The sequence below is a fragment of the Coffea eugenioides genome, chromosome 7 (genome assembly GCF_003713205.1).
Source record: "Coffea eugenioides isolate CCC68of chromosome 7, Ceug_1.0, whole genome shotgun sequence".
NCBI classification, from domain to species: domain Eukaryota; kingdom Viridiplantae; phylum Streptophyta; class Magnoliopsida; order Gentianales; family Rubiaceae; genus Coffea; species Coffea eugenioides.
This window is the reverse complement of record NC_040041.1, coordinates 6,370,064-6,395,707: the sequence shown is the minus strand read 5'-3', so window position 1 is coordinate 6,395,707 and position 25,644 is coordinate 6,370,064. Positions and strand designations below refer to the sequence as shown.

The 25,644-nt window shown below is 35.2% G+C and overlaps 4 protein-coding genes across 4 annotated transcripts; 1 reads left to right on the top strand and 3 right to left on the bottom strand.

Moving 5' to 3' along the window:
- Positions 1–1,230: 1,230 nt before the first annotated feature.
- On the bottom strand, positions 1,231–2,065 carry LOC113777693 (PLAT domain-containing protein 3-like). Its single transcript, XM_027322856.1, has 2 exons — positions 1,906–2,065; positions 1,231–1,834 (listed from the first exon to the last, which is right to left on the bottom strand). The coding sequence occupies exons 1-2, from the start codon at positions 1,981–1,983 to the stop codon at positions 1,361–1,363; spliced, it is 552 nt and encodes a 183-aa protein (XP_027178657.1). The 5' UTR covers positions 1,984–2,065; the 3' UTR covers positions 1,231–1,360.
- A 3,643-nt stretch (positions 2,066–5,708) lies between these two features.
- LOC113777685 (PLAT domain-containing protein 3-like) lies at positions 5,709–6,595 on the bottom strand. The gene is made up of 2 exons (XM_027322848.1): positions 6,397–6,595; positions 5,709–6,303 (listed from the first exon to the last, which is right to left on the bottom strand). Exons 1-2 carry the CDS (start codon positions 6,490–6,492, stop codon positions 5,854–5,856), a joined length of 546 nt encoding a protein of 181 aa, XP_027178649.1. The 5' UTR covers positions 6,493–6,595; the 3' UTR covers positions 5,709–5,853.
- A 2,513-nt stretch (positions 6,596–9,108) lies between these two features.
- Positions 9,109–9,858, top strand: LOC113776756 (NDR1/HIN1-like protein 13). The gene has a single exon (XM_027321820.1). The coding sequence runs from the start codon at positions 9,109–9,111 to the stop codon at positions 9,856–9,858; it is 750 nt and encodes a 249-aa protein (XP_027177621.1).
- Positions 9,859–18,702: 8,844 nt separating this feature from the next.
- Positions 18,703–22,298, bottom strand: LOC113778038 (probable trehalose-phosphate phosphatase J). Its single transcript, XM_027323286.1, has 12 exons — positions 22,093–22,298; positions 21,700–21,983; positions 21,252–21,392; positions 21,048–21,119; positions 20,771–20,863; positions 20,529–20,591; positions 20,345–20,446; positions 20,014–20,091; positions 19,760–19,829; positions 19,386–19,456; positions 19,191–19,283; positions 18,703–19,053 (listed from the first exon to the last, which is right to left on the bottom strand). Exons 2-12 carry the CDS (start codon positions 21,964–21,966, stop codon positions 18,949–18,951), a joined length of 1,155 nt encoding a protein of 384 aa, XP_027179087.1. The 5' UTR covers positions 21,967–21,983; positions 22,093–22,298; the 3' UTR covers positions 18,703–18,948.
- Between the last annotated feature and the right edge of the window lie 3,346 nt (positions 22,299–25,644).

Sequence of the window (25,644 nt, the reverse complement as noted above, 5' to 3'; positions counted from 1 at the left end):
CATCTAATTAAATGGATATAAATGGATTGACTCGCTTATACCCATTACCCATTTTACTCAACTCAAACCCGCCCAAGTCACCCATTTTGACACCTCTAGTTTCTTCCATAATTCCATTAGGATCTTACACGCACCCACAAAGAGTTTAAATGTATTAAAAAGATAAAAGTTGTTAGAATAGAAAGAAACTATAAGAAAACTAATGATAAAAGAATTAAACCCAAGTATCCAAATAACTTGTTAATTTTTTTCAATTAGACATGCCATCTCAGAGAAAGAGTATAGGTAATTAAAATAATAAATTTCACATATAAATATATTGATGCCATTAGTAAAATAAAAAATGCAGTTAGTTCTTGCTTTGAACAGTCAGAATGATAACAAAACTATTGCTATTGGATGGATCATCTAGTGTTCTTACAGTGAGCTACTTAACCTACATGCTCTTGCTTTTTCAAAAATCCCATCTAATGGTAATTTTATGAGATGGGATTTTTTTTTTATCATTATTGGTTGAAGAAGTTTACTTACGGAGGATTGAGAAATGGTGAAGATGGAGATGAAGAGGTGGGACCAGAAATGGTTGTCTCCACATATGGCCATGGATTCTCGATTTTATTTGTTTCTATTTCCTCCAGATGTTTAATGTATGTTTGATAAAAATATATAAAATAAAAAATAATTAAAAAATACGTTCACAAAAAATATAAAATCTTTTGCCTCAAATTAAGAAACCGGTCAAAAGAAACAGCACTACACCTGTTTATGCGTTTTCATCACAACCGTAAGCAAATTGGAAAGAAATAAAAGAAACTGAAAAGATTGGAAGCTTATCTTAACAAAATGAGGCTGATAATAACATGAAGGGGGAAAAAAAATCTATGTGGTTATTAAATTATGGCCTGCATCAACTTTTGTTTGACTAGCAAACAATTTTTCATTATAAACTAATTACTAAATTAACTAATTAACACATTCATGACAATTTCATCGATTATTACTCTTAATCTGTTAAATAATCAAAGCAAGGAATGGACAATATTGACACCCTTCCATTTTATATCTACACTTTCGATGCACTGGTTTCTCAAAACACTTATTAATTTAGTATTGAAATTTGCACTGTGTTCTGTTAAATTACTGTTTAGTATAGGGAAGTGTGGGTTAATAGTTTCCTTAAGCAATCCAAAACAATTACATAAACTACCAACATTAGCCAAATGACCCATCTCTACAATAAAATTGTGCAACAAAGCAAATCTTATTCCATGAAAATTTATTCCCCAATACACAGATCACTCAAGACCCCCGCGGAAAATGAAAACCGAAATACAAACATTAAACCAAGACAAACAAGTCCTTAAATCTCGGCAACAACAGAAGAAGAGCCCTTTGACTTTGACTTCTCTCCAATCACCACATGATTCTCACCACCACAATAGTTCCTAATAGCAGTGAGCTCATACGGCGACGTATCAGTGGCCAGCCATTGCTCCACCGTGAACTGCTGCTGGAAACAAGCCTTGTGGACCCCAGTGGTGGTGACCTCCACATAGTTAACGTACCATCCGTGGTGACGGCCCGACCCGTCTGACGTCAAGTTCATAGCACAAACCGGACCCTCCAAGCATGGACCCTTCCCACTGAAGATGTCCAAGTTTCCCCTCTCGAAGTAGTTGTAACCCGGACCCATTAGCCCGCCCCAAGCTTCCAGGTTGTTGATCCTGATGCCGTACCCGTTTGCATCGTAAAGGGTCAGGGTTATGATTGAGTCCGTCCCGGCTTTCAGGATCGACCCGGTTCTTATATATACACTGTAAACACAATCTGGATCCTGCACCAAAAATAAGGGTTATGGAATTGGAAAGGAAAACTGTGAAATGGGATATGGGAAAGAAGACTTACGTCAGATCGGGAAATGGTGAAGATGGAGAGGAGGATGAAGAGAGGGAACCAGAGGCGGTTGACTTCATTAATGGCCATGGCTTCTTCTTCTTCTTCTTCTTCTTCCTCCTCTCAGTTTCTTGTTTTTCTAGTGTTTTTTAAGCTATATCTGATTGGTCTGTATAAATAGAAGTGGACGGTGTAGATGGACCTTAGTGAGCTGAATGTACTCGAAGAAAAACAAAAGAAAAGGGCGGAAAAAGGACCAATCTCCATTTCTTTTTATTTTTTTTTAAAATAAGATGTGTGTTTGGATAAGAATTATTTATCAAAAAAAATATTTTTCAAAAAAAATATTTTGCTTACACGGTCATAATATTTTTTAACATATCTTTTTATTTTCTCAAACATCTTTTTATTTCATATTCATTTCATCACAAAAAATATTACATTAATTATTTCAAATAATTTCCTATCCAAACACATTAATAATATTTTAAAGTGCTATAGTAATTATCTATTGCTTTGAATAAGTAAAGCCTGATAATTAATTTGAGATGAAATGCTTCCCAAAACTTGGATGACTATTATGATTGGACATTTTGTGAAGATTTGATAAAACAAGAACTCTGAAGTAATATATGAGTGTTTGGACAGCTAAATTATTGCATATAATATTTCGCTAACATTATAAATACATTTTTTAACTCATTTTTTTATATTATCAACAATCTTTTTATCTCGCAAACATAACATCACAAAAAATGCTAGATAATTATTTCAAATAATACTCTATTCAAACACAAATATTCCTAGTAATAACTGTTTCCTTTTGTCTTGTGTATGCTAAAATCATTGTAGCACTATAGTAATTTTCTAGTGTATCCCATCATGATTCTTTAATATTCCCTTTTCTTTAGTTTAAGTTTACGTTAATGGAGTGGTTGAAAAAAAAGAAGAGAGTAAGCAGTTGGAAAGCAGATGTGAAATTCCTAAAATATATGAGAAATAATCACATGATGTCTACCACAAAGATTGGTTCTGTAACTTCTGTTTTTACTAATGGTAACTTAACAACCCTTTAAGCATACAACAGGAAGTAAAAGCACATGGTCCGGTAAAATTTTACTATAATCTTTTGTTGGTTCTTGGATCGCGCACCTTGTTATGTTTGACATACGTTCATGCGAGGTCTAGCTAGTCCAATCGAGGTTAAATGCAATGTGAACTCACCTGAAAAATAATAAGTATTCGGGACTGTATCCTCTGGACTCACTTCAATGTTTAAGTGAGTAGCTATCGAGAGTTATATCGGATGACTAGAATACATACCTCTGAAGTAGGTAAATGACTGATATTTATATTAGAAGAGTCAGAACGAAATGATGAGATTTATTGATAGTTTGATCTTATAGAATAAAAGGTGATGATGATGTCGGTGATAATGTTAAACAATAGGGTGATTGGTTGATTGTCACATTAATTATATTAATCGCTAATTAGAACATGATAGTTAACCGGGGTTTCTACTGATCTCGGATAAGCAAGCCATGCCATAAGTGACTTTTTGCGAAGGCCAAACTGGCTGAGGTATCCTCAAGGCCGGAAAGGCCGGAGTACCCACAATGTAGTTTTTACTATTTTTCTCTAGCAATCCATCATGTTTGGTTTTCTGTTGTCTATAACGGCAATGGGACACAAATACATAAACATATTACACCTTTTACAGAGCAAGAACATCAAAATTAGCCAATTTGAGATTTTATTTCATTAGATGCCTGAATCATGAATAATCAAATGTCATTATATTGTATGAAACAAGCCACAAGTTAATTTTCTTGAACAAAATGCAACCATTAATGTTACATGTTAAAAACCATACCATACATTGAACTGACTGATATATGTAATCATAAACTATATTGAAAATTCTTCTTTCGACATCAAACTAGCTGTCTATACTAAGATAAGGCTTGTCTCTATGTAAATAATCCTCTAGTATTAGCAGAGGTCAAAGGGTCACATTTCCTGATATTCATCACAACAATTGTTTGGTTGAAATGTTGGCATTATCCCCTTAATATTTGGCGATAATTTGGTTAAGCATGTGGCTGCATGTCATTCGTCTAAAGGCTGCATAAAGATCTGGCAGTATCTCAAACGACGTACGTAGAATGATTAAAGCCCCTTTACACTGTGCTGAGCTGACACCTGCTGTTGAATAACAACAATGGAAAAGTCAGAAGGAGCCTGGATGGACATGATATCTCTTTGAAATTGCCACATTGCTGGCGTCCTTTCAGAATTGTCTAGGAGCAGGGGCCTTTCGTATTGCAACTCCTACACATGGCAAGTATTTAGGTATATTAGGGGAAGGGATAATTTCAGAAACCTCCCTTGAGGTTAGGCTTTATCTCACCTAGCTCCCCCGTGGTTTCAAAATTAGCACTTAGCTCCCTTATCAAATCGAGGGGACAAAATGTCTCCATCAATCAGAGTTAAATGACGAAATTACCCTGCAAGTTATCATGATAAAATGAATTGGAATAATGGAAAAAATATTAGGCCTAATTTTATTCTTTGTATTCTACCAATATTTCCCTCCATCAATACCGAATTATTCTTAGTGTTTTCTATTAATTGTGATAATTTTTTTCATATAAGGGACATCATAAGGGTACATATGAAAGTAAATTCTTCTCTCTCATGTAAATTGAATTATTTATTGGTAAATTATATCTCAAGGGCTAACAAATTTACACAAAATGTCAATCAAAGGGAGCTAAGTGCTAATTTTGAAACCATAGGGGTGCTAGGTGAGATTAGGCCTAACCTCAAGGGAGGTTTCAAAAACTATTCCTTAGGGGAAATACCTTCAGACCATATTGGAGAAGAGCCAAAACAAAAAATTTCTTTACAATTCCAGTTGAGAAGGTTGTAGTTGCTCATTGTGGAAGAAGGATTCCATCACATCATTTCCTCTCTTTTCCAAATTGTTGATTCGGATTTTCATATTTCGGATGAATCATAATGGGTTGAACGTACATTTGGTCCAGTCTTGCCTCTAATGATTGACCTAAGACCTTAATTAAATAATGTGCACAAAATCTGAATCTTGTATGGATTTATGCTTTACACACAGTCACCAACAGCTTTAAGAAAAAACCCGAAAGAGATAAACTTACAAAAATCTGAAAGAAAGGTTTGTGAAAGTTTCTACCAAATCTAAGTTTATTAGTTGGGATGTCAGTTCAGTAACTTGAGATATTTCAAATTTTCATTTAGATCGGCTCTTAAACTTTCTCTTTTTCTTAATCAAAAAGAACAAAACACCATATGAAACGTAACCTAAAGTAGACTCAGAAATTGTAAAAGATGGAGGTGAGAACGAAGTTATGAAACCAAAGAGAAATGAGTAAGTTTTCTATGTTGGCTGCAAGTCATTTGTCTGCGCAAGAGATTTTGGTTGCATATCATTTGTCCAAATGTGAAATCAAGATCCCAATAAACCATCCAACTTGCACTCAATAGCCATCAAAAAGAGATTGGCTATAACTCATGGGTTCAAACCCTATTTACAGTAAAAAAAAATCTGAAAAATTGTTAAAACACACCTTTAATCTAGTTAAATTTGTAAATCTGTTACCTATAGGTTCTCCTCTTTGTACCTCTTTATAGAATATGATAAATTAGGTTTTAGAAATATTATTATTGCGGTAAAAAAAAATAGAAATCAAAATTCGAATACAAGTTTTTGTCCCCCGTCTTAAAATCAGAATTCAATTTTGACTTACTTTAGTCTCAATTTCAACTTCCACTTTCCATATTTTAACATTGAACAAAAATAGAATTCCCATACTAAAAATAATCCCACTAAATATCAAACATCTCCAAATCCCAATACAGACCACTCGAGAGTGGAAACTAAAGAACAAAATCAGTAGTATTACACCATATGGCAAACAAGCCTTACATCTCAGCAACAAGAGGGGAAGATGACTTGTAAATACCATCATAATCACAGTAGTCCCTGATTGCAGTAAGAGTATGGGGCGACCTGTCGGTGGCCAACCATTGCTCCACCGTGAACTGCTGCTGGGCACAGGCCTGGTGGACGCCAGTGGTGGTGACTTCCACGTAGTTACAGTACCATCCATGGTGAGGACCCGATCCGTCTGATGTCAAGTTCATAGCACATACCGGACCCCCCAAGCATGGACCTCTCCCACTGAAGATGTCCAAGTTGCCTCGCTCAAAATAATCGTACCCTTCACCCATTAGTCCTCCCCAAGTCTCAATGTTCTTGATTAGGATCCCATATCCGGCTGCATCAAAAAGGGTCAAGCTTATGATTGAATCTGTCCCACCTTTAATGATCGACCCGGTTCTTATATAAGCAGTATATACGCAATCTGGATCCTGCATGGAATTGTATATTGGTACTTATTTTGCTTCCATTGAAAACAATAATAAATAAACAGCAACAAAGCGAATGCATAAAAAGTAACTTACATCGCATTGAGAAATGGTGAAAACGGAGGTGAGGATTAAGAATTGAAGCCATGAGATGTTTGATATGTCTTTGAAACCTTTTCCCAATACAGTCATGTCTCCTACTTGTTGAGTTTGTTTTTGTTTTTATATATATATATATGTATATTTTTCTGAGGCCTCTGGCCTTCTTGATCTGTATATGACTGATTTAGAGGAGCCAGGAGGAGGTAGAGAGGAAAATATAGGTTGGAGGGAATTAAATGTGGAGCTACAGAGGTGGACCTATATAAACCACATGACTAGTTTGGACAATTTATCGACAAAGGAAAGATTGACAAGGATAGAACAGAAAATTGCCTGCAATTTCTTTGCGAAACGAAAATGAGCTAAGTGTGCAACACTTTCGTTAAATTTTCTCATCGGACATGCAGTACAGAATTTTAGAACGTGAACAAACCTTATTAAATGTAGAGGAACTAATAGTAACCCTTTTTACCGTACAAATATTACAAATTTTATCCATAAATTTTCAGTGTAAAACTTAGCACGAGTCATATACAAATCTATTCATGAATGGAAAAATTTGTTGGAACCAACTCACCTTATTAAGTTGGTCACTAGTAAAATGTAAGGTAAAGACCTGGTTACAAATTAGGGTTCAAACTTTTGTACTCACGGCAAAATCTAAAGAGTGTGCAGTGGTAGTGCATCCCATCAACTTAGAGGTGGGAATCACACTCTCTAATCTCTCGATCCAGTTAAGAGTCGACAATTAGCGAATTTTTTTTTTTTTAAAGAGTTTAGAGGGAGTGATTCCCAATTCTGTATCGACAGTAGAATCTAAAAAATGCACAGTAGTACAGCCTTTTAATTTAGAGGTGGAATTACTCCTTCTAAATTCTTCTTATCCAGTTGAATCCTCCTCCGGATAGGTATATAAAAAAAGAAAAAGAAAATTTGCTGGTCTACCCGGATTTGGTAATTTTTTTGTTTGCTTGGCATGTTTCTATTGGTATCATAGATATCTCGCTCGGCTCTCAATAGTTCGTGGAATGACCAAACTGCCATCTTCACTGTCCAGGACGAAGACTTTTTATTCTTTATTTTCATTTTCATTTTCATTTTTTTATTTTATTTTGAGGGAGACAAGGACAGGAACTCTTAACCAATGTTATCAGAGGGGCAGATGGATAATTAATGACAAAGCTATCAACTTTCTTGTTGCCTCGTTGGACCAATGAACTGAGTAAGCCAAGGCTTTGCGGTTCTTCCCTTCAATATTTTTCAACAATTCAATAAACTTTTCCATCATAGGCTTGATCGGAAAGAACAAAGAGTCTAAATCCTACACTTGGCCTGATTTTATTTTTTTTCTTTTCCCTTTTTTTGGTTGATAAACAATTCAATATGGATTTGGATGCAAATAAATGTTCCCAAGTACTGACCCATGGTAGTCGGTAGCTCATACTATGTTACTTGTCCAACTCATGTGGTTTGATTGTTTTTTTATTGTGGATTTATATGCCCACTTCTGAGTTTTGGTAAGTTTGGTCAATGAAGAAATCCAAGCTATGCAGGAGGAGGAGATTAGTGAGACAAAACTGTGTATTTAGACGAGGGTTAGTATCATTCTTGTGACTTTAAATAAATCTAGTCTCAAAATTCTCTTCCTGCTCAAAGCTTGCAAGAAATGTTACTAGTCTTAGTAGCAGCAAAAAATTCTATACACTTCACATAAATTTCTTGATTGTTGTGGACTGCCCGGCATGTTTTGAACGCAGTGTGGTTCGCATCGAATCCTCTATCCAACTCTAAACGCTAATTTTGGGTACAATGCAAATAAAAAAAAGTTGAGAATTTTGCTGTTCTTTCTGTACTGTAAGTTTTGAGAATTGATATTCGCACTTTCATTTTAACCTCTTGTAGTTCAATTCGCTCGCTAAATAACGTACCTTCAAAGGGTGCAAGAGACTAATTTGAGAATGCAAATATCACTTTCCCAAGTTTTGGTTGAAAGTCTACTCGTTTCATCTCGTCTCTCTGTTGAAACAAAATAAAAATTCTTAGCGAACTAAACAACGTTTTGAGACTTGCAGCCTTGCACCTTTAGTACCAGTTAGGTCATAACAATCCTTATTAAGTTATAATTTGTGATGACATAAAAGAAAAAATGATTTTTTTTTTAATTCCACAGTATCTTGAATGTCAAACCGAATGGTGTGGCATAGATTTTCTATACAAAATTAAGGGATTGTAAAAAATTTATTGATTTCGTTCTTAAATTCTTCAAAAATTCTCCTATTGTGATATCAAACAAATTCCTGGTTCCAAAAATTTGTAGTAAGGTGCAATTATAAGACTTTTCGGGTAATTCAAGGAAAAAAATATTAATCAAAAATATTGTTAAACACACTTCTTATTTCTCAAAAAAAAAAAAAAAGAAGTAAAAGACGGAAAAAGGTTTCCAGTGTGTCAAATATTTTGCATTGCAAAGGATGGAAAGCATAAATACACAAACTTCAAAAAAAAAAAAATTTGTAGTACGTAACAAAATATTCCACATCGTACATTACCATATTGAAAATTTTGTATCTGTCTACACCAAGGACATCCAAGATTTCCAAATCAACCTTTGTCTAACTCCTATTCTCATGCAAATTAATTTCCATTTTTCCATTCATTTCGGTAAGATTTTGCTTCCCTTTAACCTGAACTGCTCCTCACCTCCTCATGGGGGAGCTGGTGCCACCGGTAGGGGACGGGAACGATGACCCTCCCTTGCATCCCTCGCCAAAACATCCGCGTCCTAGCTCGCCGGAGAAGCCATCTGAAACCTACGTTGTCCAAATCCCTAGGGATCAAGTTTACCGCGTACCAGCACCTGAAAACTCCCACATTTCCGACAATTACCAAAGCCCTTCTCGTGATAACAAAAACAGATGTGGTGGACGTTGGACTTTAATATTTCTTGCCATCATGCTAGTTGGATTTGGCATCTTTGTCACCATTCACATTTTAGCGAAGCCTAAATCCCCTGAATTTTCCGTAATTCATTTCCATAAAAAGAATTTGAAAGCCTCAAATCATCATTCCAGTGTTCCTGAATATGAAATCTTGTTACAAGTTGACAATCCAAATCAGAACATGGAAGTCCATTATGGAGTTGGAAATGTGACCCTTAGTTTTAAGGGCCACAAGATTGCTAGTGGTGGATATCCATTGCTTCAACAAGAAGCAGGGAAGCCTATTAAGGTTGATGAAACCCTGTATGGTAGAAAGGAAGCATTACCTGGTTGGGTTGCAAGAAGCATGAATGGCACAAGTCCCAAGTCCCTGATTTTGAATATTGATGTGCCTATTGAAATTGAAACATGGGGGAAGGATTTGAAGAAAGAACTCATTGTTGGATGTGATCTGCAGGTAAATACCTTAGGCGAAGGTGCAAAAATTTTATCTCAAAATTGTGGAACAGATTTTTAGCTGATGCTAAACTAATGTGGTGGTGAGGAATTTGCTCAAGCTTGTTACCATTTCTGGCCTTAGACATGTCCAACCTTGATAATTAAGGCTTCCTACTTGCAAAAATTTAGACCTTGGATTGCTTAACTATACTTCTGTTCAAGTGTTATGATCATTGTTTCTACTTTCTTTAATATATATGATGCTGGGAAACACGAAGAAAAGAGGCAAGCTGGAAGCACCCGTTATGCTTAGAGAAATAAAATCATATAAAATTTCTCAATTGCTTGACAATTTCAGGAAGTTTCACTCATTGAAGAGATGACATGCGAGAAAATTTCACTTTCGTTTAATGGGGTGAACTGACTAAGGCCCAATTTAGAGGTCTTCGAGTCCATAAAAGCTCAGCGTTGAAAGAAAGAAGGGTAACTACTTCAAGATTACGGCTAAATGGCACTTACGACTAGGGTTAGATCATATTAGTTTCATCACTTCTCACTTCCTCACCTTATCAAGATCAAGTGATCGGGAAAATTTAACTTATCTAATAAATTCATTACTCTTTAGACTAAGGTCCTGCTTGATAACTCAATTCAGTACTTAAACTTAATGGATTCAGATCTTAACATATTCAAACCGTTTGATAATAAAAAATTGAACATCTAAATTAATTAAATTGCACTGAATTTTTTGGACAAAACTTGCTCCCAAAATTAAGTGATAAGTTATTCACTTATCATTGAATGTGATATGAACTCAAATGTATTAGATTTAATACTTAACAATTCAATAATTTAATGGATTCAGATTTCAGATTTCAGATTTCAGACTTCAGTTTTCAGATTTCAGTTTCATCAAATGCACCCTAAGACATTTATTAAACATTTGATTTTCTCCCTTTTTTACGAGAGTGAGAACACAGTAATCGCTTGTTCCAACATTACTGATCTCCTACCCCAAAAAAAAAGAATATATATATATCATTTTTTTTATATTGTTTGTAAAATTTACCCAAAAAATGTTAAATAAAATTGTTTGTATTTGACAAAAAAGAGAATCATTTTCAAGATGAGCATTATACAGTAAGGAATAGTTAGGGTTATTTCTTGTTTGAATTCGATACAGTAATGAAAAGATGATTGTCATCACTTGTTTAGCAATTATAACCCGTTTGTTAGCGAATGGATGAAATAATTATTGCATCAATGAGCAGTTGTATGAACCACTTCCAGAGTTTTCTCCTTGGCGAGAACTTGTTTATTATTGAATTAATTTAAATTCTCTCTTGTTTGATTGCTTTTACGTGTATTGATTTATTTATTTATTTTTATTTTAATTTCTCAAACCCCCAATTAATTCTTACTTGGAAGGAATCTAATTTCTCCCAATCCCTGTGGAGATGACCTTATTTACCATTATACTTATATATTTTTGTGAGTAGAAATTTATTATTACACAGGCTCGATACTTGTCATAAATTCATAAAATTTGGTTAATTTTGTACATGGATAAGTATTAAATATATGAATTATTTGATTTTGACACTATTATTCAAGTCGAGCCTAATTCAAGTTGAACCTAACTTGATCAAGCCCAACACATTGTTTGTCATGCACTAACTTGAAATCCCATTAATCATTTTTCTTATACAACAAATGATGCAATTCAACCAAGCATACCTATATTTTCTCTTGGTTTTTTACTTTTGGTTCTATTTTACTTCAAAATCGAAACAATCGTGGCAAAAACAAAAACGGAAAAACAAGAATATTGCCAAAAGACGGCCAGAAATGATCTCCTACCCAACCCAACAGATAATGGGAAAGATCTATATAATTAATTGAAAATGTGTTGGACCACCAAGACCCTAGCCCACTTAGAGGCCCTGCCAAAGGGTCCAAAACTAAGCCGCTAAGTTCATTGCATGCCTATTAAAACCAAAATTGACCTATCCTCGTCCCCAAGCCATCAAACATCAAAATTATTAGTTCGACTCTCAAATATTTTTCTTCTTTCTTCCTTTTTTATAGTGCAAGAACTTTCCATGAACCCGAAAATTCAAACATTCCACATTTGATTACGGGCTCCATACGGCTTGCAGAAAAACAATAGCCCAAATCAAGCTTCATCAAGTGGCCTTGACAACTAATTTGGGACAAGGCCATGTTGAGTCCAAAATGAATTAGCTTTACAATGGGAATCAGAAGATTTATTATTAAAAGTAGATCCTTAATTCTCTTTTTTAATCTTTAAGCTTAAACCAATTCGAACGACAAAGAACAAGCCCCACACTCCAAAGAGAAAAAGAGAGGCCTAGAATGAAAGAAAGAAAGCTATGTGGGCTTGGAGCACTAATCCAGTGGTAGATTTCTTTTTCCTGCTTTTGTTATTCGATCAATCCTATCATCAAAGTGGAAGGATGATTCTTCTAAGAAGAAAAGTCAAGTTAGAAAATGGTTTATTCATAGTCCGCACCGCATTGTTATTCCAAATCTCAGTCAAGTCTGCAGGAAGGGAACAGTTTGATAAAACAATTAAACAAATTTGGTTTTTACAAATTAAAGAAATTATCTTTTTCAATTATAAAACAAAATTTTCACTGCAAATTTGGTGAGTGCGATGTAAGTTTGCATGCATGTATATGTGTGTGTGTATACACACTAAAAGACTTCATTATGCATATAAAAAATAATAATTTTTCTTGACAATAACCGAGGAATGCGAATATTCCTCAGAAAATAATTTATACAGCTTAATAATGAGAAGTTTCTTGTTCACATTTATTATTTATTTTTGGTATATCAAATGGTGTGAGAATAGTTGCTGCAATATTGCAAATGGCTCAATAATAAAAATATCTTGCTTTCTTTTCTTTTCTATTTATTCTTTTTCACTTTTGAGTCCATTTAAGAGCTACAAGTGGGAAGCATTAGTGGGTTTTGTTGTCATTTTGGAATTAACAAGTCCTACTAATTAATCAAACTCGAGGTCCACACATTTACTAAACAACTAGTTTAGCAAATATAAATACACAAATGCCAAGTCGAAGACAAGTTGCACTTGAAGATCTCCAATTATTTATTAAACAAATGCCCAGTTGCTTAAGTCTCAAGTGTTGGATTAAAGGAAGCAAATCAAAGTCATGATTACTTGTAATAATTTAATCCGTGGCTGCTTTTGAACAGGTTAACACCATAGTTCAAGATGGTTTATAAAGTTGATCACTGCGAAAGTAGTTGAAAAGTTAAACTCAAATGTATAATTAGTCATTGAAGACGCTTCTTTTAATGTACTTCCACAAACCTTTCTTCCTCGTTAATCCGCCTTAAGCGTGACTAACAACTGCAAAGTCGTCGGTCTATTTACTAGTGGAGTTTACATCTGCTTTTTTTTGAGATGTTCAATGACTTTTCAGCAAAAGATATCAACAAAGTGCACGAAACTTCAAAAAGTTTAGACTAATAGACTTGGTAATTAGCTGCATGTTGCAAGTTAGCCTTGTTCTTGAGCCACTCTCTGTTCAACCTTTCGTGCGAGGATACCGGTGCAAAGTTCTTTAAAGAAACTAGGTACGTGCATCACGTTTTCACCATCTATAATTTTTATTCATGAGAATTACATTATTGAAAATTGGGAGCATATATATATACTTAAAATGGGTAGGATATTATTGTAACAAGTACCTATTTTTAGGTGTACAATAACGTTGAATAATCTTAAAAAGAGTTCAAGATACCATTCATTGTATTAGGCAAATAAAGATAGAATATAATTGTAAAAAGTACATGTTTTAGATGTATAATAATGTTGAATAAAGAGTCCAAGGTACCACGCATGGTATAAAGGCGAATCGTGGCATGCATGCCCGTATCTGATAAAAACTACAAGCAAAAGGCTCTTCTTGGTGATTCAACAATTATGTAGAGCTATCAAAGCACTAAGGGCACATTTTGATCTACCATAGAATGGTGATTGCGTATACGGATCAAAATAGGGTCCAAAAAGGTTCATCCAAGAGAAAATAAACCTATCATTATTATACTTTTTCTTCTTCTTCTTCTTTTTTAAACCTTTCCAGTTTCCTCTATTCCCTTCCTACTCCAAACCTGATAGCCAAGTTTAAATTCTAATCTGTCAGACAAGATATTAAGTCCTTGGCGAACAGTTTCACTGGCTATTGGTTTTATACTTCATCTGTTAGAAAAAGATTACGAGGGGTTTTCTTAAATTAGAAAAAGAAAGCCAAATGTCTGTGACACTCTTACTATCTTAATTGTCGTATAATTTCTTGTTATGAAAAATAAGATAGTAAGACTGCCATTGAAATTTTCCAAAGAAAACCAAAAAAATTTCGAGGCAAAACACTCAATCTTTTTATATCAATCAATAAATTTTGAACAAAAAACCACGTAATTATAATATTGTAATTAACAACATGCACACAGCCCATATAAACATTAACTGAATATAACTTCACTGTTATCAACAGGTACTACACAGTTTAGTAACGGTTGCACTCCCCATGGATCACCGCGCAGGCAATTGTATTCATTCCTACATGTTTTGGATCCTTGTTCTATGCATCGACCAATTTGAGCTGGTATATGCCATTAATTCCGAATGGATCCTACCAATGACCAACACCACCAAAGCTGCATTAATCTGTTCCCCGCAACGATGGCATCTGGGGCACATGGATCACCATGTGACCTATACTTAAGCACATCCGACCGAGTCTCAGCAACCATCCCGTTAGAGTCTCTGTATCTACATTTATGGTAGCCCCTCCTCCCCCCTCTCCTCCATGGCTCGACCCTCAATGCGGGGACCGATTCCCTAGAGGGGCACACGTGTTCCTAATCCCTCCTGCATGTATCCTCCTGTTGTAGACACGTATTTTTCAGAGGACCATGGCGAATGGGCTCCTCCCTCCCTCCCTCCCTCCAGCCCGTGGCATCAACAGCTACCAGCCCCTCACACCAACATTTTCCTTAAAGAGAAGAAAAGAAATGATGGTCCTCCATTTCTGTTTTTGTATGCAAAACAAATATGGTGCATGCTATGCATGGTTTATGTATTTAACTCGTTTGGTTTGATTAAATCCCAGTGGATGTCTTTTGTTTTTTTTTTTTTTGTGGTTGCTCATGCATGGAGATTTTGAGTTTGTTCATCCGTGCCACAAATTGGGATCTATCCGCATTTTCATTTGAAAAAAAAAAAGAAATTTAATTTTTATGGGATTAAGGCATTGTAGAACGTGGTTAATGGATTGGAAATTGATGAGAGATTGAAATGGGATTTATCCTTTTTCGAAGGCAAAGTTATGGAGGCATAGTTATAGAAAAAGTAAAAGGAGGACAGCTTTTGGGTAGGATTAGGCACGGTTGTTGCCTAGCTTGAAGGGGAGGAAGATACACCCTCCTCTCAAAACCCTACCATCATATGCAACATCCCCTTCTTCTCTGTTTTTTTTTTTTTTGCTTTTGCACCAATTATTGAAGCTTGGAAAGACACGTTCTTGTTTATTTGTAGTTAAGGCAAGAATGATGGGGTGGATTCGATCTAGTGGACTCGTTCTTTCCACGTCCGAAAGAGCCGAGGTTGTCAAAATATAACTTGGAAGCATGTTAGTGTTTTCATTCCAAAATCCATGTGTTTCGTTTTCTTCACATCAAAACACTACTCCCTCTTTTGAGTGGATTCCAACTCCTCATTCAACCATGTAGATTCCTAAAGGCCCTCTCGGTGGGTGGGTTTCCCTTTCACAACCTAATCGAAACAAACAAAACACAAAAATAAAATTAAAGGGTTTTTATTCTTTTCCCCATTCCATCAATCCCCCAGCACATACATTCGTATTTCCCCAAAAAAAAAAGAAAAAAAAAGAAAAAGGAAATTAAAATAAAAAAGCTAGAAATTTTGTAGAGGACATTGCATCCAACTTTAAGGTGGGATCCTTTAAATCTAGCTGCCCAATGGGCTGGCCTATACATATTTTCTTGAGGAGACAATGGCTACCAGCCGTCCATTATTTCTATGTTTCTTGTTCCAGAAACATGGAATAGAATTCTTGGGACGTATAAAATATCTGGTCTATGATATGGTTTCGTCCTCGGATTGTATTTTAGTATTAATTAATCACGATGGTTAAATTCTGGCGTCCACTCGATCCTTTTCTTTAGAAAATTTTTTCCTGAAGATTACAAGAAATTGCCTTTTTTGTTGTCCGAGAAAGTGGTGTATCCGTCTATGTACTATGTAGGTAGGCCTAGGACATGCGACGCAAGGAGGCAGCCATCTACAAAGAACAGACACAATCAAATTATTTGTGGATAAATGAAAGAACATCTAAGTAATATAATATGTAACTGAACTCTTGTTTGCCTAGAGTCTATTCTTTGTTTTTTTTTTTTTTTTGGCTATCAAATTAATTAAACTCCGTTTTATAATTAGTCAAATGTAAATGAATGTTCTTGTTTTTTCAAAACTCTAAACTAGTCCTCGCAAAGCAACAAAAGACCTAGTCACATTTCACCAGTACAAAATGCGAAGAAAAAGAAAAGTCCTTTTCTTTTTCATTGTTCCGGCAGCATTCAGTAGATTCCTAGTAAAGTTTCCATTGATTAGTGGCATTGTGGAGATACAATTAATCACATTTGTAGACTTTTGTGCTATTCTAGAATCTTTTAAAAAAATTAGTGGGTTGATTTAGTGAAAAGGAGACAATGATGGAGAGCTCAACTTAACTATCTCGTGTTCTTCTTTTTACAATATTTATCAATCTTAAGCTTTGGTTCAAACTTAAGCTGTATCAATATATCTTCCTTAACTCTCGTGATGACAGTACTTGAAAATTTTATCTGTCCTCAAATCGGCCATCAATGCTGCCCAAATAATTGGTAGTATAGAACCCAAGAAAACAAAGACGACAACAGCTTTGGTTCACCAATAATTGGCAGAGTAACTCGGATGGAGGGGGCAATGGGCATTATGCTTTTGCTTCAGAACTCAGATTGCTGTACTGTCCATTTTTCCATGCCACGATCAATGAATTTTTAGCGCTTTATATCTCTGATTTTCACAAGTCAAATCAACTAATAGATCAAATGTATCCACAGTTGATGCATGAAATGGAAAAAAGAAGAACATCAATTGCCGTAAAATAAATGAACCATCTATTCAATACTTGAATATCTAAGTCATAAGCTATCCCTTTTGACTCAGCATGGGACGACGCTGGAGAGAGAGAGAGAGAGACAAGGATGGATAACTCCCATTCTTTGTATCGGGGTCCATGTTTTACCTGAATCCCACATGACAAATCATATATGTTTTTAATGATCTTATCTCCAGAAAAGAAAGGGAAGATTTTGAAATTCTTCAAGCTGCAGATGTCTTTTGCCAATAATGTACTTAGGATGAAGAGACTCAATTCTCAACCGTCGTGCCACGGAAAGGGCCGGCCTATAGCAATTGTTGTCGGTTGAAGAATGCAACATTTCTTTCAATTAAAAAACATCTGCTTCAAAGTTCACTTAGACCTTTGTCATCTCCTTGAAAATTGGCACATAAATCATTGTTGTTCACTTGATTTGAAGTGTAGTATAATGTACACTAAAAATGCAAGAAATAATTGTCCAAGTAACGTAGGTCTTATGCTTTGCGACTACATAATTATGAGAAAACAGACGTGCAAGTATTGTGTTGGCCCGTGTATTAAAGTGACAAAAGATATTTACATACCTCGAGACATAAGGAGGTATTACGTAACATGTACGTTTTTCCTAGTGCAAGTCCAAGTAATTCAGAACTGCTACAAGCTTAAGAAGCCTTGCTGGATCCCACATGAGAGGCTTCTTCCTTAAATTAGTAAACTCAGTTTCGGTATGTGATTAAACGCAGAGCTCGAAGGTCCAAGAGGTCGCATGCACGTACGTATATGCTGGAGATTATTACACGGGGAGAAACTGGTGGATAGCTATTAAATTTGTTTTTGTACGGCCATCTAGAATAGGGTAGGAAAAGAGGGGGGGGGCCAAGAGGAGCCTACTTATCTGTTTACGTAGGATACATTTTTCTGCACTTGGGCGGTTGCTCCAGTTCATTTCATCTGTAGCAAACCGATCGGCCAGTCAAGCGAAAGTAGTAAGTTTAGTATTCTTCTTGGATTTTGTATCATCGGTCAAGAACCTGCGTTGTAGTGTGAAACCTAATGCAGCACCTCTGTGGCTTCTACGGATGAATGATGTACAAACGGAAGCACGTAGATAGGACTTAAGGATACGTAAAGGAAAAAAAATTGTATGAATTCAAAGCTTCTGCTTGATTCATGAGGACTTCTAATATTATACTCTTCCATAAATTATACTTGTATTCGCCCTCACTAGTCTTGCCACAAATTCTCTCAAGTTTACAATCAAATGGGAAAGTCTTGCCACACACTTGATATGTAAAACAAAATGATGGTAGTTACTAGGAGAGTCATGAGCAAGCATTTTTGTGCTCGTACGTATGTGTGCATTGGTCAATTTTGAGGGACTTGTCAATGCATGTGGAGCCAATTTAAACCAGCGGCAGTTGTCCGCATTGGTTAAAACTTCAAACTTTTCTTTTTTTTTTATAGTTGCTTTTTGTGTACAAACAAGTAAACCTTGGGACCAAAAAAAATAAGGGAGACTGAAAATTGGAGCTATCTACTTAACTCGTACTGATATTTTGAAATGTGAAGAAGTTGACTGCTTGTCAGACCTCTTCAGATGTACTAATTGAGTTCCTACATTTTGGATTAATAATTAATTTCTACATGCCAAATTCTTGGTAATCGTGGTGACAATGATAGGTAGTAGTAGTAGTTGGTAAGACGGATACCATTGAAAAGCTAAAAGCTAGTTATTTTTCATTGATAGCAAAAAAGAAAACGACCTTACAAAATTAGTGCAGCGGAATTTCCCTTGTACATGGTTAAATAATACAAAGATGTACAAGGCCAAAAAGCCCAGAGAAAAGCAAATTTCTTTTTTCATGCTTTTCTCTGAATTTACTTTTTTTTTTCTTTTTCCGGCTACAACAATACATATATTTATATCTTTACTATAGAATTTCTCTAATTTATTAGCCAGAGATTGCATTTATGTCTTCAAGCTGCCTTCGAACTCTGGACTGTCGTCCTAAGCACAGCCTTTTCCACTGCACTAGGCGTTGGAGAAAGTCCTTCACCTAAAGAAACCAATTAAAAGAAACTACTCATAAGTCATTGAAAAAATTCTTAAAAATTTGATGAGTACTAGAATAATTTTTTTGTTAAAAAACAAAAATAAGTGATTATAGAGATAGATAAACATGTGTCAAATTACCTCTGATGGTTCTTTTAGTGAATAAGAAGCACTGGTTTCTTTTGGAGTTTTTGAAACAAGAATTCCAAAACCTTGTCTTCTCTCTTTCAACACCTAATTATTGCAATTAATTAACCTTGATTATTACTACTTAACATAAAAAGATATATATATATATATATATGTATGTATATCTTGATTGGGAGCATTGGATACCTTGAAAGCATCTTCATCGGTTCGATCGTCCCCAATATAAACAGGAAATACATCTTTACGATTGGCGTAACCTGTAATGTAGAAAGGGATTGGATTTGTTAATTATTATGACAGTTAATTAGAGTGATTAAATTATATTATGTTTAAGCAACTTTTAACTATCACATGTTGGAACAAAACTCTAGATTAATTAAATCGAAACTACAAAAAAAAGTGGCTGCAACTACAACTCATTTCATCACTTCAGTCAGTCATTTTTTATAATCATGTGCTCCGTAGTATCCAAAGTACTAAAACATAATTATAATATATATATATATATGAGTATAAAAAAAATAAAATTTTCATTAGAAAAAAAAAAAAAAAAAACCTACCAAGTGATTCTAACAAAAATTCGAGGGCCTTCCCCTTGTCCCATTTAATAGTAGGACGGATTTCTAATACCTGTTACAAATGAAAATGACACTCTGATAGTGAGACACTCTTTCATGATCACTTAATTAATTGAAATAAAATCTCGTACGAAACCCAAAATTAGCACTAAAACCCAAGAAATCATACTAATAGATTAAAGATGATTAATTTTGTTGAGGAAATGACTTAATCATGACGTCATACACATATATACCTTTCTTCCTTGGGTTAATCGAAGCTTTGGGTAGTCCTTCAAGACTGATTTGACTTGCTGTGCCAGTTCAACCCATTTCTGTGATATCACAATAGAAAATTCAGAACCCATTACTTTAAACCTTTAACCATGATTGGTCGTGCCCACAAAAGTAATCAAAGGCCCATCCATGTATCTATCAGATAAAGTAGTTTTTTTTTAAAAAAAAAAAAATAAAAATCACGCTAATAATCATGATTAGTGATATAATTACTAGTAAAAACTAGTTGCATGATAGACAAGACATAAAGAGGAAAAAAGTTACTAGTACTTTGGAGTTAGTAGAATATACCTTTTCATCAACACAGCGGAAGTGTACAGACACACAAAATTTATTATTCTCCACTTTTGCCCCTTCCGTTGATTTAGTTTTCTCTAGTAGTGCTTCATAAACCTGATTAGTGGGAATTAATTAACATAAATCAGATTTGCAAAATAATAATACCAAGCGTACGTTCATTAGCTAAAATACTAACCTCATCTATCATAGGAAGAAATTCATTAGCTGCATCTGGTTGAAAAAGCACAGCTTGAGCTCCCTGAGATTAGGGGGGGCAAAACAAAAAAAAAGAGTCTGATTAATGACAAAACTTTTGATTAGAGAGGGAGGGGGGTCCCTTTTGTTTTTCTTTTCTTTTGGGTGGACTAAAGTAGTGAGATATAAGCTGCCCAAGAAGTTTCTTGATTCACTACCAAAACGGAAGCTTTTGCTACTTACTTTCTTGTGTTTGTAACCTTTTGATGGCCCTTTTATGTCCATTCCATGGCTTCCAGCATAGTACAATTCTGCCAGTCGTACAAAACTATATACCTAAAATTAAAGAACCAAACAACAATTAGTCCAAACTTAAACCATCCTCCCCAGCAATCCAAATTAAGAATATAACCAAATCTCCATATCTCATAGTACCAACCACTACATAGATACCTGCTAGTACTACTACTACTCAAAAACCAAAGCCAAAAGGCAAAACATTTTCAAGAAAAAAATGTACCTTGTCCCTGCACCTTCCACTGACAATCGCTGTGGGAAAATACCTAGCAAGTTTTCTCACGGCTGCCCTCATCTGTCACACAAATGCTGCTACTGTTCAGAAGTATGAACAAATGGGATTTTTTTTTCTTCCTTCTTTGATAATCGTAGGAGCATAACACCAATAATACTCGCAAAGTACGAAATAACTAACTAACTAACTAACCGCGTCCGACATGAAAGCGCGATCAGGGTCCTCCACTATAGGCGAAAGCGTGCCGTCGTAGTCGAGAAACATCACTATTTGCTTTCCTTTGGAAGCATTAGTTATTTGCTCAAACATGTCCAGAGCCGATGGATGGTGCAGCTGTTTGATCAAAATCCAAAATAAATTTTCCATGTCAATCCTAATGTCATCACCTACGTCATCGTTCTTGCAAGAAACCGACTAATAAATCAAAAGGAAAAAAACAAAAAAAACAATCCCATCCACCTCCACATTTCACTTGTATCTTCCATGCAATTTACTAGCCAAGTTGCAGATGTGACTGCACAAGGAAATAAAAACACGCACTATTTTTTTTCTTCCTTTGTAAAATTTTCTATATGAACCGGACCCTTAACCTGACAGCAAGAAAGAAAGGAAAGATGGCGACTGGCAAGCGAAAACTTACCGTCGAGGAGGATTGGTCGTCAGAAGAGAGAGGTGGGGTGGACTTGAGATGAGTAGGGGAAGAAGCTCTCATTGAGTCAACCCAAGAGTTGATTTTGGCCCCAGTATTGATTTCAAGGTTCTGAAGCAGCTTCTTCATGTAAGTTCCCGGAACAGCTGGAGGCTTCTGGGATGCAGTGGTGAAGAGTGCTGAGTTTCTCACCGCAAGTGTTATTGCCATGCTGATACCTGATTTTGTATCAGATACTAGCACATTCTGTTTGGTCATTGTAGCTGTTTTCTTGCCTGCAAGGAAGTTTCCAAACCATACATTGTCAAAAGAAAATCCAATTTAAGAGAAGCCCGTGTCATGAAATTGATCAAGAATCAGTAATATATAGCATTAATCAATCACCTGAAGTTCAAGAAACAGAGATGGAGGAAAACAGAGTGCCCTGTTTTCTTTTTTTTTTTTTCTTCTTGTGAGAATGCAAGGGAGGGAGGAGAGAAAGAAAGAAAGAACGAAATGGGACAGAAGAATGACAGAGATTTGTGAGGAGAGAGGAGGAGAGATGAGAGGAAGAGAGTAAAGAAAACAAGAAAAGGAAGAAGAGTTTTCAGTGCGTGACTGCGAGAAAATTTGGAGGCAGTTTGGTTGTTTTATACTTACAACCAGACACTAACGGACGAAAACCAGGCCCCCCCTAAGTCCTTAGGTAGGACCCACGTCTTTTGTATATACCAAAAAAAAAATTTAAATGTAAAGAAGAATTGGACCCCACATTCAATATCCTGTGGAGGGTTCCACTTCCTCCCACGTGGTCCCCATACCCACACCGTATTCCCAATTTGCTAATCACTAATCACAACACCTTCCTTAACCGCCGTCTTCGCCGTCACCACAACAGTCCTCCATTGCCAGCTGGAACATGTGCCACGTGGATGAGGAAGTATGGGGGAGGATTGGCCAACGTGGCATGTGGCCAGTTAGAGTGGGGGTTTACTGGTATGGTGCGGGTGAGGTCGAGAAGGTATTGCATACTCATGTGCACCACGTCATATATATAACGTAGTATATTTGACGTCGATGATCACTGATTAGTTGATTTGAACAAATTGTAAGTTGTTTGTTCAGGCCGTTCTGTTTGGATTAGTTGTTTTTTGGTCTGTTTTTGAAAAAATTTACTATAATAATATATACGAAAATGTAACATAACCCCATTTGAATTGGCTATTTTTTAAAAAAATAAGTTTTTCAAATACAATACTATATTAATACACAATAATTCAAAAAACATCTCATTCATACAATATATCAAATATTTCAAAAAAAATTTATAATAAAAATTTTTCATATATACTGCTATAGTAATTCTTTTTAAAAATACTCCAAAAAAACTAATCCAAACGGAGTTATTTTTTAAATTTTTTTGAGGTGTATATGTCTGTGTATTACTATAGTGATACTGCAGTATTATATTTGAAAACTTGTATTTGAAAAACAGACAAATTCAAATGGAGTTGTGTACCATGTAAACATGAAACACTTGTTACACTCCTCACACACGTAATATAAAAATCAATATGCATATCTGTGTGTCTATATATATATATATATTGGAATTTAAAATTTTAAAATTTAGTCAATTATGACCATGAATCTTGTGAAACAGTTGCCTATGACAATGGTTGATGGCCCTGTTTCAACAGACAAGAAATAGTTGATCAACTACAACTTGCAAGGTATACCCTATTACTTACTATTGAATGTAATAAATTATTGGTATTAGAAAAATTACCGCATAGTTGCTCAGATTGAGCGTCTGATACTTTTCTAGTGGAGTATCATAGTCATACCCACGGATTTTTGGAGTTGATTTCCATGGATGTAGCCAAAAACGTTCTTCTTTAAATAAGAAAATGAAGTATAAAGGTTGCGAACTTTCCTTGAGTAGATAATGGTCCCTAAATTTGTAGGGACTTTAATGGCCAGCCCCCTTTTTTTATTTTTAAGTTCGGCAAAACAAGCAGCTCAAAACCTACTTAATAATTAGTTTTGCAAAACCAGCAGCTCCTTGTCTCTGTTTTCTTTATTTTTACTGCTTTTAGGTGGAAAAATATTAGGAAATTTTAGTTGGGAAAGCTTTTCATATATCCTTGTGTTACTTTATGGTTCGCTTCGTTTGCTTGGCACATGAATAGGCTTTAATTTATTTTTTTTTCGTGGCACCAATGATTCTGACCCCATTGAAGCAACAAGAGGGAAGGGGAGTATGGTGGAGAGTGGTGTTTGGTGATTACTTTATACTTCTTCCAACCTAAATTGATGCCATTCAGACGTTATTTTCCAATTCTATGGCACTAATTAATAGAGTCGGTTAACAAAAGCATTGGGGCACTAATTAAGACTTGTGGAAAATGATAACAAGAATAAAAAAAAAAACCCTGTGAAATAACACATGCCTAATATTCTTCTAGAATTTTACATCAAAAAAGAAAGTGAACAGTGCATGGTATGGGGATTACTTGCACGTATTTTTCTGTCATACTTAAAATGGGTAGTGAGATTGGCTATGAAAATTGGGAATTTGTGGAGAAAGGGTGCCCTAGTAGCATCATATTCTCTTACCTCTTGTAAGAGCTACTTTTCCTCAATATTGATGCGTCATGCATGCCAGCAGTTTTCCAATCAATGCCATCATATAAATCAGGAATAAAAGAGAAAAGATGAACCTTGCATATTATTCATGTGCTTCAAAAAATAGTCACGGGAAGTATTATTTTGAATCGGTGATAGTCTCTGATTGAAAGTAGATATAAAAAAAAGAAAAAGAAAAAAGACACATATTCATTTTTTGAAACAAAACATCATTTAATAAAAGAAAAGAGAGATATATTATTCATTGGTGTTCAATAAAATCTTTTTGTGTGTGTGTGTAGATCTAGTCATGCTTGTTTGGACATTTAGATGAATTGAGTAGGCCGGTGCACAAGTAAATACACAAGTTAAAGAACCCGGAAAGGTCATTAAATTAGGTATACCTGAAATTTTGTTTTTTGGCTGGCCAAGTTAAGAAAACGTTCTCGGTGTTTGGATTGCCAAATTATTCCAAATAATATTTCGCTTGTATCATAAACATATTTCCCAATTTACCTCTTTATATTCCCAACCACTTTTTATCTCGCATACATCATATCACAAAAAGTGCTACAGTAATTATTCCAAATAATATTTCAAATAATACTCTATCCAAACAAAATTAATTTCTCGTCCTAACAAATAATACTCTATCTGAAAATTATTCCTCTATCAGAGGCTGAGTAGTTTTTCCACAGTCCTAGAACCTATAAGTCAATTAGTATATCTTACTTTTTTTCACTTTCTCTGGCTGCTGGGATCAACAAGAAATAAATTAAGCATCAAACCAACTAATTTAATTAGCTGACCGAATAATCGAACAATAACTACTTAAGGGTCATCTAATATTTTTGTAGGGAAAAAAAGAAAGTCTTGCTCATTTGACATTTCTGGCTTCCAAGCCCATGCACTTGAAACTTGACAACAGGGATTTCCTCAAACCCCATCGGGTAACTGCTTAAATAATCCAGCGGATGTTAACTTGAGGCAGGGGCATACAAATTGCGATCCTTACCCTTTTTATCCCTGCACTGGCATGACAAACTATATATTGCCAAGGAGAAATCCAATAATCCAAATAAGCATTTTTGGACCAACACAAGTCTACCTAATAAATCTGGCTTTTCTTCGTTAATGGTACTCCTACTCAAAAAGTGTTGAAAATAGTAAATTGTCCATCAAGAAATAATACAATATCTACTTGAATGCAACTTGTTGCCTGTTAACATCATTGCAAAGTTTCGAGCCCTAATTACCACAAGTTCTCTTAGTTATATATTCAATGAATGATCCTAAGCTTTATTTCTAACATATGTAAGTCTATTATAT

Coding starts and splice junctions, on each gene's coding strand:
- LOC113777693 (XM_027322856.1), bottom strand. CDS start 1,983: ATGGCCATTAATGAAGTCAACCGCCTCTGGTTCCCTCTCTTCATCCTC. Junction 1,835..1,905: donor TCACCATTTCCCGATCTGAC/GTAAGTCTTCTT, acceptor TTTTTGGTGCAG/GATCCAGATTGTGTTTACAG.
- LOC113777685 (XM_027322848.1), bottom strand. CDS start 6,492: ATGACTGTATTGGGAAAAGGTTTCAAAGACATATCAAACATCTCATGG. Junction 6,304..6,396: donor TCACCATTTCTCAATGCGAT/GTAAGTTACTTT, acceptor AATTCCATGCAG/GATCCAGATTGCGTATATAC.
- LOC113776756 (XM_027321820.1), top strand. CDS start 9,109: ATGGGGGAGCTGGTGCCACCGGTAGGGGACGGGAACGATGACCCTCCC.
- LOC113778038 (XM_027323286.1), bottom strand. CDS start 21,966: ATGACCAAACAGAATGTGCTAGTATCTGATACAAAATCAGGTATCAGC. Junction 21,393..21,699: donor ACGACCAATCCTCCTCGACG/GTAAGTTTTCGC, acceptor TTGATCAAACAG/CTGCACCATCCATCGGCTCT. Junction 19,054..19,190: donor CACTAAAAGAACCATCAGAG/GTAATTTGACAC, acceptor TGGTTTCTTTAG/GTGAAGGACTTTCTCCAACG.